Source organism: Falco peregrinus, chromosome 6 (genome assembly GCF_023634155.1).
Source record: "Falco peregrinus isolate bFalPer1 chromosome 6, bFalPer1.pri, whole genome shotgun sequence".
NCBI classification, from domain to species: domain Eukaryota; kingdom Metazoa; phylum Chordata; class Aves; order Falconiformes; family Falconidae; genus Falco; species Falco peregrinus.
In genome coordinates, this window is record NC_073726.1 from 19837408 (window position 1) to 19853458 (window position 16051).

Here is a 16051-nt window from a genome sequence, read left to right on the forward strand (position 1 = left end):
GAGAAGAGTCTGGCTCTGTCCTCTCCATATTCTCTCCACCAGACAGTTGAAGACAGCCACAAGATGCCCCTTAACCTTCTCTTCTCCAGGCTGAAGAAACTCAGCTGTCTCAGCCTCTCCTTGTCTGCCACATGCTCCAGCACCCATAACAGCTTAGTGGTCCCTCACTGGGCTTCTTCCATTTGGCCAGCACCTCTTATGATGGGAGAGCCCAAAACTGCACACAGCAATTGCCTTCCCTGATCTCTCCTCTCCACAGATCAAGACAAATAAATTGGCGTAATTGCACAAAAATTTGACATATAAATGACAGTCGGCCAGAACCATGCTCAATTCCTGTGTAGAAAAATAATATTTTGCCTCCTAAGTGAGCCTGCAGAGAATACACGCTTGTACTTTCTTCATCATGAGAAGATCTGGTACCAGATCTGAAGTCAGCTTCAAAGGAGCGGGAAATTACCTCTTGAGCAGACATTATGGCTGAATGTTCTCATACAACGTTTGCTGGGATGGAATATCTTCATCCCAACTCCTTGTGCCTATGAGTAATCTCCACAAGATCCTTTGGTGACTGCTACATCACTCCCTCACTCTTCACTGAGAAATCTCTTGAAGATTTGTTTCTTTCCTGAAAAGGCCTTTTAGAGAAAAAATATCCCACAATCTGCTATTTCTCTCTCCTGTATTTCCACAAAGGACTCGTACCTATCAACCAGGAATTAGACCCACTTTGAACAAAACACATTTTCAGCTGCTCGGCAAACAGGCTGGGGCTGTCACAGGCACAGAGCAGGAAAAATAAGCAAAGGGAACAGTAAACAGTGTGTGGCCACCTTGTTTATTCAGAGTGCTGTGGTTTATTGATGTTGCACACAATCTCAAGTTTAGTTGTTCGTAGATGTTAGATGTTTTCTCTAACATCCACCCTGATCCGAAAGGCAGGTTTCTCCAGCTGGCTAGGGAAGCTTTCAACAGCCATAAGCAAGCCATAAACCCCTCCCAGTGCCACTGTCCCTCGTGCAGAAAGGGAATAACCTTAAAGCAAAGGTCCTTCACAGTCACCACATGGAGTGAAAAGAAAAAACTCAGCTGCTGGCCTGTTGGACATGCCCAGGCAGACATCTTTCAGCTGTTTAAGGACAAGGTAACAGGGAAACTGAGTATACAAGGAGGAGAACAGGCTGCCTCAAAACCAGCGTTCAGTGCCTGAGTCCAATACCAATAAAAATGCCCTCAACAGAAGCACAAATATAATAACAATAGTAATAATAGTAATGGAGAGGGATTTAATCACTGTGCCACAGCGCTGGATGTATCTGGAATGCTCTTACAAGGGAAAGTTCTTTGTCAATAACAACCTGAGAACCTGGAATGAAACATATCTTTTTTTGAAATAGCAAATGGAGATTAACTCAGTATTTGTAGCAGACTCCTGCATCTGCAAACTAATCCAACTCAAGAAAGGTTGTTTGTTTGGATTTTTTATAAATAATTTATTCCATTAGATCGCCCCCCACAACACATCTATGTAAACCGCCACAGTAGGTATGAAACCTGCCCTAGTATTGATTCAGCTGGCACAACCTTCCTCTATAAACCCCTCTTCACCTCTCCTGTATCAGGGTGGTCTGTTCCCCCCAGCTGTTGGGGAGATGCTGAATTCCTGTGCTTGCCCCTCTTCCCCAGCGCCTGCTTCTATTAAAGTGGACACAGCAGCAGCTTTAACTAGTCCAGTCGCATATATACACACAAATGCAGCAAGACACGTGCACTTTCTCTTCTATAAACACCATGCCAGCACTTCACAAACTCACTGCTCATCCTCAGGGTGCTGGGGTGGGAGGAAGAATTCTTCAGCTAAGAGAGCACATACAGTGAAGCAAAGATTCTCCCGTGTCTCGAAGTAAAAGATGGAATCAGATAAAAGCCTGTTTGTTGGACCTGGCTGGTAAACCAAACCATGATGGCCAAGTTTATAAGTCTTCTCCTTACTTCACTTTCTGAACACTACTACTACAGACAGTGGCACACCTGACCACGTCTGAAAGTTTCAAATTATTTTTGCAATTTCATGCAGTTTTGCCACTTCAGGAATAGACTTTTTCAGCTACCTGTGTGAACTTAGGAACATGTTTACCTGAGATCAGGAAATAGTAGAGAGGGAGTTTGAAGAAAGACCCAAAGAAATAAAAATCACTGACATTTCATTCTTCTCCTACTCTGCTTTTGAAAGTTATATTTGAAAAAGTCTTGTTTGCAAGTATCGATAAGAAAACCAAAGTTTCTACTGGAGAAATGAATGGCTGACACACTTCTCATTTTAAAGGGACTTCCCAAAGCCATAAAGATGGTAAGTTATTAAATCAGAGGTAATGGCTTTACAGGCATATTATTTTTTTGTATTTTATAACCAGGTACGCACAGCTTTATTTCCCTAACACAAACCACAATAAAACACCTAATGAGGACTTTAAAGTCTTTTGTCTTTGCTGTAGGTTTGCTTTAGGGGAAGAAAAATGAAAAAAGATGGTACATTATTTTCAACAGTGGCAGGAAGTGGGTTTTTAGCTGAATCAGCTTAAAAAATTCCAGCTGTGTTCACGTTGAAGCCATCGGAAAGCCTAAGCCTGGGATCAGCTCTCCATGCCAACTAAATCCTTCCTTTTCATGCCTCAAAAAGGAAATTTTTGAAAGAATGCCAAGCCTCTCCTTGAAAATAACATCTTAATTGGTTGATATTAAAAACCCAGAAAGCACCATTCTGAAGATGCAAGTGCTCACATTTTTGCGTACTAATTTGATACTGTGCCTTGTAAGAGCACTCAACATACTAACACAGAGACTATCTCAGAAAACTGCAAAGACGGGCATGCAGACTGGTTATTCCAGACAAGGAGGAATTTCTAGGAACTGTAGAAACTTAAATGTGTTACAAACTATCCTGTGCCATTGACGTGCACCAGAAAAGCCAAAACATGTGCCAGTGTTTGCCCCACTAAAACACTATTTCATTCCCTGGCTGGCTGTGGCTCAGTAGAGGGTAAGGGAACTCCACTCCTGTTGTCCTCTGAGATCAGTATGTTTTTAAGGACTTTCTGTATCAATTTTAGGTTCAAACCTAGTAAAATGTTTGGGATCAAAAAGCAGAAAATGCAGGTGTATGTATCGCTGTATGTGTGACACAGCATTTTGAAAACACATGCCTTTTTGCATTGAAAACAAATTACTGCAGGATTATGAATACGTCTATCCTGCTATCTTTTGCTCTTTGTTTCCTGTTACGCTATTAATTTGTGTGTGCATATATACCATGATATTTATCTTCAGCTGCTGCTCCAAACTTTGCATTCTTGGTCAGTTACACGAGAAGAAAAGAAAACGAACCTTGTCATTCCCAGCCATTGAACTGAATGAGCAATCAGACACTTGCCTCACATATTTCCCTTACCCCTGTATATCTAACTCTGCAGCTCCTTTAAGCTGAGAGACTGAGAGATATAGCCTGATTTACACAGATGTTAAAAGAAGCCAAATATTTGCCCAATTTAATTGATTCTGAGCTGACAGAAATTGATTTATTCTGCCTAACTTGAAGCTTTTAAAAGCAAATGTATTTTTCATTAAGAATGGTAAAGGGAAATGGTGTTAAGCCAAAGAAAGAGAATTCTAACAAACAACAACAAATGATCAGAAAAACAGGTGACTGAGAAAGCCTATTACTCTCAGGGAAGGATTTACAAGACCTTGGGTGGCTTTTTTTTTTTTTTTTAGTTGCATATGCAAAGCAATATACAAACTATGAAATTGCAAAGGAAATACTAAAAGGAGATAACAGTTGAGACAACAGATAGTTGAAAATTCAGTTTAATATATCACACATTTACTGTGTAACTCTAAAGCCAAGTCCTTTTTCTTCATTTCAGAATGCCAGTCTCAGCCTTTTAATGGCTGAAAGTGATGCCTTTAGTTAAAGAATTTGGCTTCAGCTTAATTTGGGGTATGTGTTTGTTTTTTTAAATAAAATTGACTGCCAAGACACTTTTTTTTTTTTCCATTAAGCAATTTGGCAATCCAGGGTGATTGTGATTTCTCCTAATCCATGTTCTAGAAGATAATTTTGTTGAGGCAATCATTTATCCCAGAGCAGTGAGTCAAAATTAAGCAGAATATTTCAAAAGTCTGGGTATTCATTCCAAACTGTTTCTAAATGTTGCATTTCATAAAATCATATTTGCATTTGGAATTTGTACTGGAAGTAAAAACTTCCCATAAAAATAGGGTCTGTTTTATATGCGGTATTTACTTACAACATCCAAATAAAAATATTTTTTTTTAAAAAAAAAACCCAAAAGCATTCCTTCTTCCCCAGGATTACCAATGTCATTAAAAATGTCACACCACACTCCTGAGACAGTGACCAAATTAAGAATTAAGAGCTCAGCCCTGAAAGGTGCTCATAGAGCAGACTCTAAGCTCACGGTGATTTGAGGGTATTCACACCAGACCCGAAACTCACTTTCTCTCCTTAACAACACACAGAGCTCCTAATAGATCCTGCACTTTTTGCACCCCCTTTTTCACATAATGATGAAATACTTTTTTTTCAGATAATGATGAAGTACCATGGGCTACGGCTTCTTGTTGGTAAGATGTAAGATGGTAGCAGGACATTTCTTCAAAATCTTGTTTGTATCACTGCCTTGGAATATAAAACAACTATTGTAAGTTTATTAGTTAAAAATATGTATACTGTGTTTCTGAAAAATAATCTAGGTATAATCTGTGGGTTTAAATTGTGGTAATCAAGGAGCCTTTGCAGCACCCACTTTTGCTTAACTGATTTGGTGGGTGAAAGTAGCAGTTGGGAATATCACAATTCTAGCTGCTGTACAAAGGGACAGGAAACAATCTCCATCAACCTTATCCACACAGGAAGCAAGAGACTTTTTCCTCAAGGAGAGATAGTTAGCCTTGTATTCACAAGGATAAGGAGAAAAACTAAATTCTCTGAAGGGCATGATGGTCCCAGCTCCAGAGTGGTTTCATGGGAGAAACAAAGCTACTACTCTTTATCTTCCTTCTGCTGTGATACCAGAGCCTTGGCTTCAGTAAACCTGTAAGCAGGATTTCTCCTTCCAGGAAGACATCGTATCAGTAGCTGATGATGTAATAACACAAGTGCAGTTGTACCAAGTTTCATGGGATAACGATGGAGGTATGAAGGGAAGGGAGGAAGGACAGACAGCATAAACCATTATCTCGATTTGCTCACTTCACAGTAAGCCAAGAAGATCCACCATCACACTGATTCACGTGTATTTTTCACTCAGCTGCATCCCTGAGACCCCAACCTTGTAACTGGATGAACAGAGGAAAACACACAGCCTCCTTTTAACCTGGTGTCTGCTGCAGCTACTGCCACCTGAACGTAAGATGAGATGAGAAGGCACACTGCGGACCAGCAAACTGTCCCTACGACAAAAGCCGTTCCCTGAGAAAGAGCGCCTAGTCTTTTCATCAAGGGCTGTTATTGAGAACACTGAAAAGTCAGCACCAAAAAGACCAAAACACACATATTGAGGAAACGACCGGTTCAAATGACAGGATAAGGTCTTGGTCTATGTATTTATTCATGGCAGGATCTCAGTCAACACACTTCAATAAAATGAGTAATTATTGTGAGTCACGTCACTAATTACATCTGATACACAAAAAAGCTTGTGCAGCATCACTTATCAAAGTGCACTGTGAACTCATCCAGTATGGAAGTGGCTCACAGAGGAGCTCTTGTTACTGGTTCTTGAACAGCCCTGAAAAAGATAGTGTATTAGAGATGTCTATGCCATTTTTCTCTCATTGCATTTTTTTAAACATAAAAGATGTGTTGTACAATAATGGCAATATAACTGCCTGTGGAGGGACTTCAGCGTTTGCCTTGGACAGGCATCACAAGGGAGAATTGTAATGAGAGAGCAGTGGAATTGGCCAAGATAAGCTGCTTTCTTCTATGACAAGTAGAGAAAGCCAAGATGTGTCGAATCTGTCAAAATATTCTAAGATAAAGTTTGATTTTTCCATTAAAAAAATAAATCAGATGGTTTGGATACAGGTCAAATTGACTGAGTTGGGGAGCAGAAAGAGATTAAAGGAGGTAAGTCATCTCTTAGGTAACAGATCTACCTTTTATCATGAAAGAAACACTGAAGTCTTCTCAAACTTTGTAAAATTTGGATGAGTTCTTCATCCAAGAGTAGAATTAAATTTATAATCTTTTCCCCTGAATTTGGGGCCTGATAATTAACTATCTGGATGACCATGTACTCATTTGTGCTTTCCCATCACCTCTTGTAGTAACTTCAGAGAACAAAGAACTGGACCAAACATTACCTATGTTTGCAGCTTTATCATGTGATTGTTTTCATAACTGAAGTCACAGCACATGGGACGACCTAACTTTAAATACAGAAACAATACATGAAATTCTCTTCTCCTGCACACTCATGTCAACAATAATGACAGTGAAGCCAAGTCAGTGACACTGCCACTGAACAACAGTGAGTGTGAAAATAAGTAGATTCAATGTCATTTGGCACATGGCATCTCCACCCATGGAAATCTAGAAAGAATACTGAGCTTTTTATATAATGCTTCCTTTAATACCTGTTTGTGAAAAAACAAGATTTATTGTATTATGTGTCTGCTTCTTTTAACAAGAGAGAAACAAGACAAAAGCAAGAAAAAAAATTCCATCTACAGAGAAAATAAAGTCAAAAAACAACCTCCAAAGACTTCAATTTGTAAATTAGGTATTTGCCTTTAAGAACAACCAAAGCTGTGAATTCGACCAATGTAGAAATACCAACCTCACTAGTAAAGATAAGAAAGAATTCTATTTTTAGTTGACCATATTTAAAAAGTGAGTTAAGTTGTTAGATCTCCAGTGCGAGACAATTGAAGGGGAAGAATTTTCACATGGTTGGTATTCAGCACTTTATAAATTAGTACTATTTGAGATCCATGAAGCTGTGAAAGCCACAAATCAGTTAGTTTTGAGAAAATCTGACACACAATTTGCTGAGAATTATACAACTATATAAACACTCAAAAGGTTTCTGTATGACTTCTGCATATAAGCAAAAAAAACCCCCATGGTCTTCTTTTTGCTCTCTCTCTTTAAAAAAAAAAAAAAAAAGCTTTACCTCTACTTCATTTTGCAAGTAGTTTTCATTCCATGGACATCACCAAAGATCCAATCAACTATTTAAGCATAAACTCTAGCCTACTAGACTGTCATCAGCACAAAGTCCCTCAAATAATAAATGAACTTTTTATTAACTGTGGTAACATTAACATTACAATGAGGGATTGTTTAAAAACAAGTTGTACTGCTGTTGCTCAAGAGCTCAAAGAAAATGGTTCTCAGTTCCTTTATTTTTTCTTGAGGGTAACCACAGGGGTTGCATTAAATCTTTTAAAATATGTTGACAGTTGAATAATTGTGCTGTTGCTCTGGTGACATTTTATGCTTTTTAATTGTCATTAATGAAGCCAACTGATACTTTCTTAAAAGTCCTTTACGTGTTCTAGTAATTTTATGACAAAAAGAAGAACAAAACAGTCTGCAAATTAGCCTTGATCCACTTCTCATATGGAATTTTCACAGGAGACAATGGGAGAATCTGCATGGGAAATATCTGCTTGACCAGACATTTTAGGTAGGAATGCATGAAATGTTCCCAGTAAATTGTGAAATTATCACTCTGTCGTGCATCTCCACATCAATTCAAAGCTCAAAGAAGACTTGTTTGAGTGCATTTTCAAAAATAAGTACTGGAACTGCTTTGACTGATCCAGAATTGACGCTAAAATAGTATGGCCCAACATTTTAGGGTTGCAATAAAACCCAAAATGTAAACACGAGTTGGAATGAAATGTAAGTCTGACACTATGCTGAAGTCTAACAACTCCTTTCTTATTTTGGTAATACTCCCACTGATTTGAAAAAGGTTTTGCCCCTGTAAAGGCTGAGGGATACCGCTCTCAATTATCTGTTCAGGAACATGCAGTAACAAGGAGGAATGCACGCAGCTTGAGAAACAGCAGGCACTATACTTCATAGTTCATAAACAGATAAGGTAAGTCTTTTGCTATGGGGAGAAAATAAACTATGGTGCTTTAAATTATCATGGGTGATTTAAGTAGATTAAGGAAGATCTATTTTGGGGACAAGGAGCCAGAAGAGGTAAGAGGAGGGGGTGGCGGCATACTGCTAGTGTAGGGAGGCATGTTGAGTCCTTCACTCTCCCCATCCCAGTTTCCCTCACTCTTGCATGCTCCATGGTAGCACTGCAAATGATTCTCCACTGCCACTACAGCTGCTGCACCACAGGCTTCACATCTTTGCACTTTCAGAATCAGACAGAATCTGGAGCCATCTTTCTTTTTCCTCAACTGCAGCAGCTCTGCAAGTGCTCATTGCATAAACATTGATGGCTGGAGCCATCGCAGTTGAACAGGACAACTAGGTCCTGAAAAATCACTCCAAGTAAACTGGGAACCCCTTTCCCTGCTCCTCTGTAGACCTGGTGCCACGTATAACCAGGCATACCTGCGCAAAGCATGCGGTTCTGCTCCATCCTGGTCTTTGCTTTCATCCGAGTTAATGGCTATGCAAGGGGCAAAGCAATACAAAAAGAAATAGAAAGCCTGGGGGTTCTGTACAGCACTGCAATTTTCAAGACATTCAGGGTGCGGACAGCAGTAAGTTGCACACTCACATCAGACACACATTTCACAACCTCAGCTAAGTCATGAACTACATGTTAATTAGACAAGGGGCCAGGCTTTTGATTTCAAAAATAGAAATCAGAGTTGCAGTCCTTCATCCATTGAAGTTAATTGCAAAATCCCTATTATCAGGCTCTTGAGGTATTACCCAGGCTTACTTTTTAATTACATTTGATTCTTAATGAAGTAGATGGCAAAAAGAAAAGCAGCCCGTGATTCAAATGATTCGCATTTTTATCTTTCCTGATGAACAAGAGAATAGGTCAAGATACTTGCTGGATTTTCCCATGAGAAATGCTGCGATGTGAATAAGCTCAATTGACTTGATCCTGAAGGAGCAGGTTAGCTTTGAAAAGCATCACCCATTTTCTCCTCCTGTATACATTCTACCCCCAAAACTTATGCAATGTAATTACAGACATCAAGCCAAATCCAATCCAGAACTTGAAAAATATCATCCAAGTATCCTAAGCTTGAATGACTTGTCTTTATTGTCTGGTGTCATTTAAAACATAAGGAGTCCTAATTATAGTTTTATTTTCAAATTATGCTCTTTAAAAGAGTGACAATTTTCTACAAAAACTGACAACTTCTCGGGGCATGGAGACAGCAAATAACTTGGTATTTCTACATGATTTAAAAAACAATAAGCTATGAAGCAGCTTATGCAGAAAGAGCATGCTATCACACTTTCTAGATAACAATATAAAGGTTCACCTTTTTCTCTTATATCACTACCCACGTAAATAAATGAAGGTTTACAGAACAGAAGTTCATGCTACAGGTGGGGCCATTACCTTGTTATACACAACAACCTGCAAACTCTTTTCACATAATGAAAGCTGTTTTTTTACCATCTGGAAATCAGGCTTTAAAATAAAATTACAGTTTTTATATTATATAAAAAGCTTAGCCCTTTATTTCAGACTTTGTCACATTACAAAATGCAGAATTAATTTCTTACTTTTATGACTTTGAAAGACCCATTGAAAAACCAAGGACTTTAAAAAAAATTACACTTTAAGCTGAATGTTGAGATCAGTACTAGAGAAAGCAAAATGTCTATTTCAAGATAACCGGATAGCATTTCAAGGCTCTGGTGACACTTTCCCCTAACTTTTACTGAGGCTAAAGACTCAGTTTTACCCATGCAAAGCATTGCTTTAAAAATCAAGGGGAGGACACAGGACATGTGGCTGCTGTTCACGATACAGCAGAAGCCAGCTGTAACCCAGGCTGCCCGGTGGGGCTACAGCCAGGAACCAGAGAGCTGAGGCTGTGTCCGCTGGGCTGGTGTGGGGTGACAGAGCTCTCGGGACTCAAGAACCTCACCAAAGGGGCTGCTGTCTGCTATAACCCCTTTTAAAGGAAGGAGGGACAACCTCCTTTCAGAGAAGGAAAGAGAAACTATGGTTTCAATCCACCCAGCCATTAATTTTTCTAAATCCCTAGGTTTGGGGTTTTCTGCCCTATGGGTGGTTCCGTTTCAGACTTCCTACTTCACACGCATACCAGGGATCAGGGGAAGCCTAGATTGAAGGGCCACCACAGACACGATGTGGAAATCTGTGTCAGCCTGTTCTGCGTAACTGTGACAAAGCCGCAGGTGTAACACACACCCACAGCCAAACTGCTTCTGTGTGGAGTTGTGCTGCATCAGCACCATCAATGTAAGTCAGCGTTACTTAGGCAAGAAATTCCCCCTACCTCTTCATCTGGCAATTCCCTCTTGGAATGCAGTTTCTGCTCTTGCTTTTACTGGAACCATGCCATTTTACACCTATTAAGTATCATGCTTATAAGTTTAGGACCCTATACTTTATAATATACAGTATCTTGTAATTGCTCAGTCTGCTGGTCGGTATTCATGGAAGGTCTAATTTGGTAGGTCTCCTTCTGGATGTTTCTCAGAGTCAAGCGTACATAGAATCATTGCAGCAAACAGCAATTTGAGATACTTACTAGCTATGATTGTTAAAGCAATTCTTTAAAGACTTTCAAAGCACACAGAGTATTTTCATGGCAGGACATGGCAGTTGCAGGACATCCCTGTACTCATGAGCCAAACAAACTATCCTAATGCAGACAGCATTGGTGCAGGGAGTAGCAATCCCCCCTGACTCAAAGGCAAGAGCAGAAATCTTCATAGGGCTGAAGAAAGCAAATACCTCTACAGTTAGCAACAAAAAGATTCTGCTCAAATTTAACAGAAACTGAAAGCCTGAAGAACACACACATTCTGAACTGGTGGCTAAAATCAGTATTTAAGACAGATAAATACTGGAAGAATAAGCTATCTTATTAAAATAATACAAGGTACTATTAAAGTAATACCAGAGTAATTGCAGCCATAAGATACTGTGTATCACTTCAGAAGCAAAAGCATCTTTCTTTTGAAAACAGTAATTTTGATTGCTTGTTTATAATATGCAGGCATCAGTGATTGCTAAATGCTACACACACCTGAAGCATTGTATGAAGTGCACAAGGAATGACAGTTTGTCAGAGGACTCCATGCCTTCCTAAGTGTCTTGGTAAGCCTTCAGGCTGCCTGATATTCAGAGTATGAAATGTCTCAGTTGGGCACCAAACGAAACCAACTGAAAACATCAACAGCTTCCACTGCATGTCATGGGCTATCATCTTTCCCAAACAAAATTAAGGATAAGAAATAAAACCTTTAATTGTTAGTAAGCCATAACAACTCTCAAAATAAAGAGAAGGTATTATTAATTATGTACCTATAGCTACAGTAGCAATGAACTTCAAGTAAAAATCAAATTGAGGGTGACAGGTACCTCAGCAACACAAAACAGAAATAACTGTGAATGCAGATCAAAAAGCCATGTCTACTCAGTTTTGAACATAAGGGGAAGAAGAAAATGTTCAATCATAACATTTGGTTAAGAATGTTTATCTTCTTTCTTACCATTGAATGTTAGAAACACTCTTGCTTGAGGCTGCGAAGATCCTTTTACACTGCTAAAGTAAATAAATATCCCAATCAACACGTGCATTGCAAGAAATGCCATCTCTTCAGACTTGCAACTTAATATCCAAGAAAGGAAACCTGAAAGATAGACATCACATTACTGTTGCACAATTATGGGGAGCAAAACTAATGCTACAGAAAGACCTGTGTTAGAAAGCTCTTCCAGCTGAAGCCCTAATAAATGATTATGTGAAGGAGGCACAGCACTTCTGTTGTTTCTTTGTACATCTGAAAATGGTTTTCGCCAGCAGTCGTCTGTGCTGGCACAAAAGCAGCTCTCTGCCTGTTAGTATGAACCAACACAGCCTGAGTTTTGGCTGAGGCAGACTACAGGTTCAGTTTATTTAAATAAGGACAATTCCACCTGCTGGAAAAATAATTATACTAAATGTCAAGGCAGAGCAAAGCAAGGACAGGAGATAAAGTTTCACAAATAAAAAGCTGGCTGATATTTTTAGATGTCTCTCCTTACTTTACATCATATTTGATCCCCCTCTCATGTCGGGGGTGGGGGGATGGACAGGTTTGGTTTGGGTTTTATTCCTATTTTAACATTTGAAATCAAAAGTGCTTGGAAATAAAACTTTAACTTTTAGAAATCAGAGTTCTCCAACAGCCTCCAGATCTTTTAAGATGAAATCCTGACTCTGCACGTCACAAAAAACCATTGAAACCAAAAGTATTTCAAAATGTCAACATTTTCTTTTGGGGCTTGTTCCTTTTGGGATACTTACCTGCTCTCATAGACTTCTACAGAGCACTAAGAATACCCAGTGTTGGACAGTGCATTACACTTGATACTTCTGCTACTCCTCCTGCACATCTGCTGAATCCATATTTATTTTGTATGGATTAGCTGCTGGGAAGACTGGGCTCCTCAGAATCAGAAACACCCCCAAACAAACCTGCAACTTTTCTTAGATCAGGAAGGGCTTGAACTCACTGGAGGCAGAGACACTTTCCTATCAATGCCACCAGACTTCGGACCAGACCCATAAAAACCAGCAGACATTAGAAGCTGAATATTGCATATCTTTAATGCTCCTAAACTGCATCTCTCCACAACCTGTGAGGTCCAAATTTCACTTCCCCTATGATAACAATTCTGTTCTTCAGCTCAGCTGCAAAAGTGAGAATAAAACAGCCTCTTATTTTAGGCTCATTCTGCTTCCCTGCTTATATATATTCTTTATTTCTTGCATCAACAGCCCTTCTTACCTTAACCTTACTGGTTAAGCAGGTGATATATTTGATTCTATGGTAACTGGAAGCACTTTGATGGATACAACCATTACAGCTAGAAGATATCATTAAAGGCTATACGTTTATTTCATGGTAAGTTTTGTTGCCTGTGCCATCATCTTACACTTCTTTACAACAGCTCTGCTCTAGCACGACAGTCCCTCCAGTGGAAGCCAGTGTTTCCTACATGCTTGTTCATTCAGTCCCTCCAAGATTCACACCTGTCCTGAAAGAACCGGCTGTAACCACCACAGAATGGCAGGAACCAGCTGTCAGGCAGGGATGACTTTAGGTCAACACCAATTTGGGCTGGATCCACACCACTGATTTAGCGGTAAAAGCCCCGTATCTCATTACTAGGGCTGTCATTCCCTATCCACTCACTGTAAATCGTTTGGAAAGGCTTCTCTCCGCATGAGAACTTCACACTAAGTTGGGGGTGGGATGGTGAGCGAGCGCACAGCTCTGTAGCCCACACTCTAAATTCTCCTTCATGACTTGCTCTGGAGTACTGAAAAGTGCATGTAATGTTACAACTCTGCTAATTGACAAAAACACCAGTGTCAGAAATTTGCCAGATACTGATCTGGTCTACAGGAGAAACATATCGATTTCTGGTTCCAAATTATCTAAGGGTCTGTTAACTAATAAAATGATAGTCACAGAGTTTTCGCCAAGAATAATTTTTAAACAGGCTGCACAACTCTAGTATTAAGGCTGCTTTGTGGGCTTTAAATTTAAAACCTTGTGACTAGCCCATGGGATATCCTTTAACTTACCCTTCTTCCAAGAGAGAAATGCCATTAAATCCTGATAAAATTTCTTTGTTAGGCCAAAACAAATAGCCAATCATACAGAACATGTGATTTAACACATGCAGTGGGATTAGTATTTTACAGTAGCAGCACTATGCTTTCTTTGCAATAGAGATAAAAAGTCAAAGAGGAACAAGTGTGTGGCTTTCTCTCTTCCTTGAAATAATATTGTAGGAAATAAGAAAAAAAACCCTCTTTCAGCACTCTTTCCCTCCCACTCTCATGCCTCCTGCCAATTCTAGTGCAATCAGTTACAGGAGTGAAACATTGCTCCATTTCATTGCTCAAACTGCAGATCTTCACCGTTAACACGGAAGTGACAGGCAGATAGAAGATTCAAGTTCTGAGCTGCATGGTTCCTACTCAGCTGTTAGACACATAAATAATAAATGCACATAGTGCCAAAAAGGTACCTCAGGGTGCCTGACAGAAGTTACCTAATGGAAACAGACTTAATTTCTGAGATTTACATACGTGGTAACTGAACACAAACTCATTGCAGGTTTGACTCTCGGTTTGGGCTTATATCCCAGTTCTGAATTTATCCCAGTAAGTCATGATACTATATTCAGCACGTCCCATGCACATGATCTCTGCTGACAACCCACTGACCTAAAGCCCCGCAAGGACTTTTAAAGAATCTTTTCGGACGGACAGAAAGCCACCTCTAATCACATTTCTGCTCTTAGATCCTATTCTAACCGTAAACAAACTGGCAAACCACTACCAAAGTGAACCGGCAAAGTTTTTCCTGCCACAGAGGTGGCTTGCAGCAGGCTGTGTTGCTTTTGGAAAGGGCTATATAGCTCTGCTGCAAAGTGCTGTGCAGGTGTCATCTGCTACAGGCTGAGTCCTACCCTGAAATCCCGTAAGGAAAACCATTCAGCAGAAGAAAGGAAAGAAAGAAGGGGGGGTGGGGGTGGGACAGGGGGGACACCCGCAACCACAGACTGCTAATTGGGAAAATATTGCTTTAACTATTTGCGAACAGCAGGAAAATTCAAGCATCAGACACATTTCACATCTATTACAGCAAAGAAAGAGAACTTTCAATTATGCTTACCCAGCTATTGGAGGAACCAGTAATACAGATTGCTATCTGGTTTCTCTCAGTTTATGGGCTCCACTCCTGCTACCAGAACATTTTAATTCCAAACCTGGCTCATTGTGTGTGTAGGGAAAAATAAAAGAAATAAAAATAACAATAATAAAAAAGTCTCTCTTCCCGGTGGTTGCAAAGGTATTCCCGGCGGCTTTGTAAAATAATCCTTATAGCTGGGCTCCTAAGGCACCGGGCGCGCCTCTGCCCAGCCCTCAGCGAAGCACCCGGGAGCGCAGGGGCCGCGGCCGGGCGCTGCCGGCGCACGCTCGGGTTTCCCGCTACAGGCGCTGCCCTGCCCCGGCCGCCGCACTAGCGAGCCCCGGCTCCGCGGGCCCCGGCGCATCATTAGCTGCGCAACGCGGGGCTGCAGCTCATAAATAATGGCGAGGCCACACCCCGCCCAGCGCGGCGGCCGCCCGGCCCGGCCCGGCCCGGCCCTGCCCACCCCACCCCACCCCACCGCACCCCGGGCAGCGCGGAGCGACCGCGGGCGCGGAGGGCGCGGCTCGCCCCGGCGGGCACAGTGCGGGCAGAGGCTCGTTAGGGGACTGTCCCCCCCCGCCCCCGGCTTGTCCCCGAGGGCAGGCAGCCTCCCGCCGCCACCCGCGCAGCCTGCGCGCCCGCGGGGCCCGCTGTTGGCGGGAGGGAAACTCGGCGGGAAAGTTCCAGCCCCTGCGGGCGGCCCGTCCCGCGGCTGCCAGCGCGCCCCGACGGCAGCGCCGCGGCTGCCGGGCCGGGCTCCCCGCGGCGGGGCGGGGGGGTTAGGGGCCGCGGCGGGGGGGCGGCCCGCGGGGAGCCGGGGAGGGGGCCCGGGCGGAGCTGAAGCCCTGAGGGGGCGGCGGGGGGTTCCGGGGCGCTGGGGAGCTTGAGGGGGACGCCGGTAGATGTCACTGTGCGGAGGGAAAGAGGCAGCGTTGTGGGGGGGAGAGCGTGTCCCGGCCAGCCCCGCTCAGAGGGGCTTCTTTATTCTCTATTTTTTCTTTTTCCTTTTCTTTCTTATTTCCTTTTTTTCTTTTTCCTTTTCTTTCTTCTTTTCCTTTTTTTCTTTCTTCTTTTCCTTTTTTCTTTTTTCTTTTCCTTTTTTTCTTTTTCCTTTTCTTGCTTCTTTTTCCT

At 41.6% G+C, this 16051-nt stretch overlaps 1 protein-coding gene across 1 annotated transcript in view; it reads right to left on the reverse strand.

The window, feature by feature from the left end:
• The window catches only part of SEMA3C (semaphorin 3C), a 122722-nt gene extending 107370 nt beyond the window's left edge, over positions 1 to 15352 (reverse strand). The window contains exons 1-2 of the mRNA XM_005243465.4: positions 14900 to 15352; positions 11717 to 11857 (exon numbers count right to left, since the gene is read on the reverse strand). Coding sequence (XP_005243522.1) covers positions 11717 to 11819 — 103 coding nt within the window. The 5' untranslated portion in view covers positions 11820 to 11857; positions 14900 to 15352. The remainder of the gene's footprint in view (positions 1 to 11716; positions 11858 to 14899) is intronic.
• Positions 15353 to 16051: the final 699 nt, after the last annotated feature.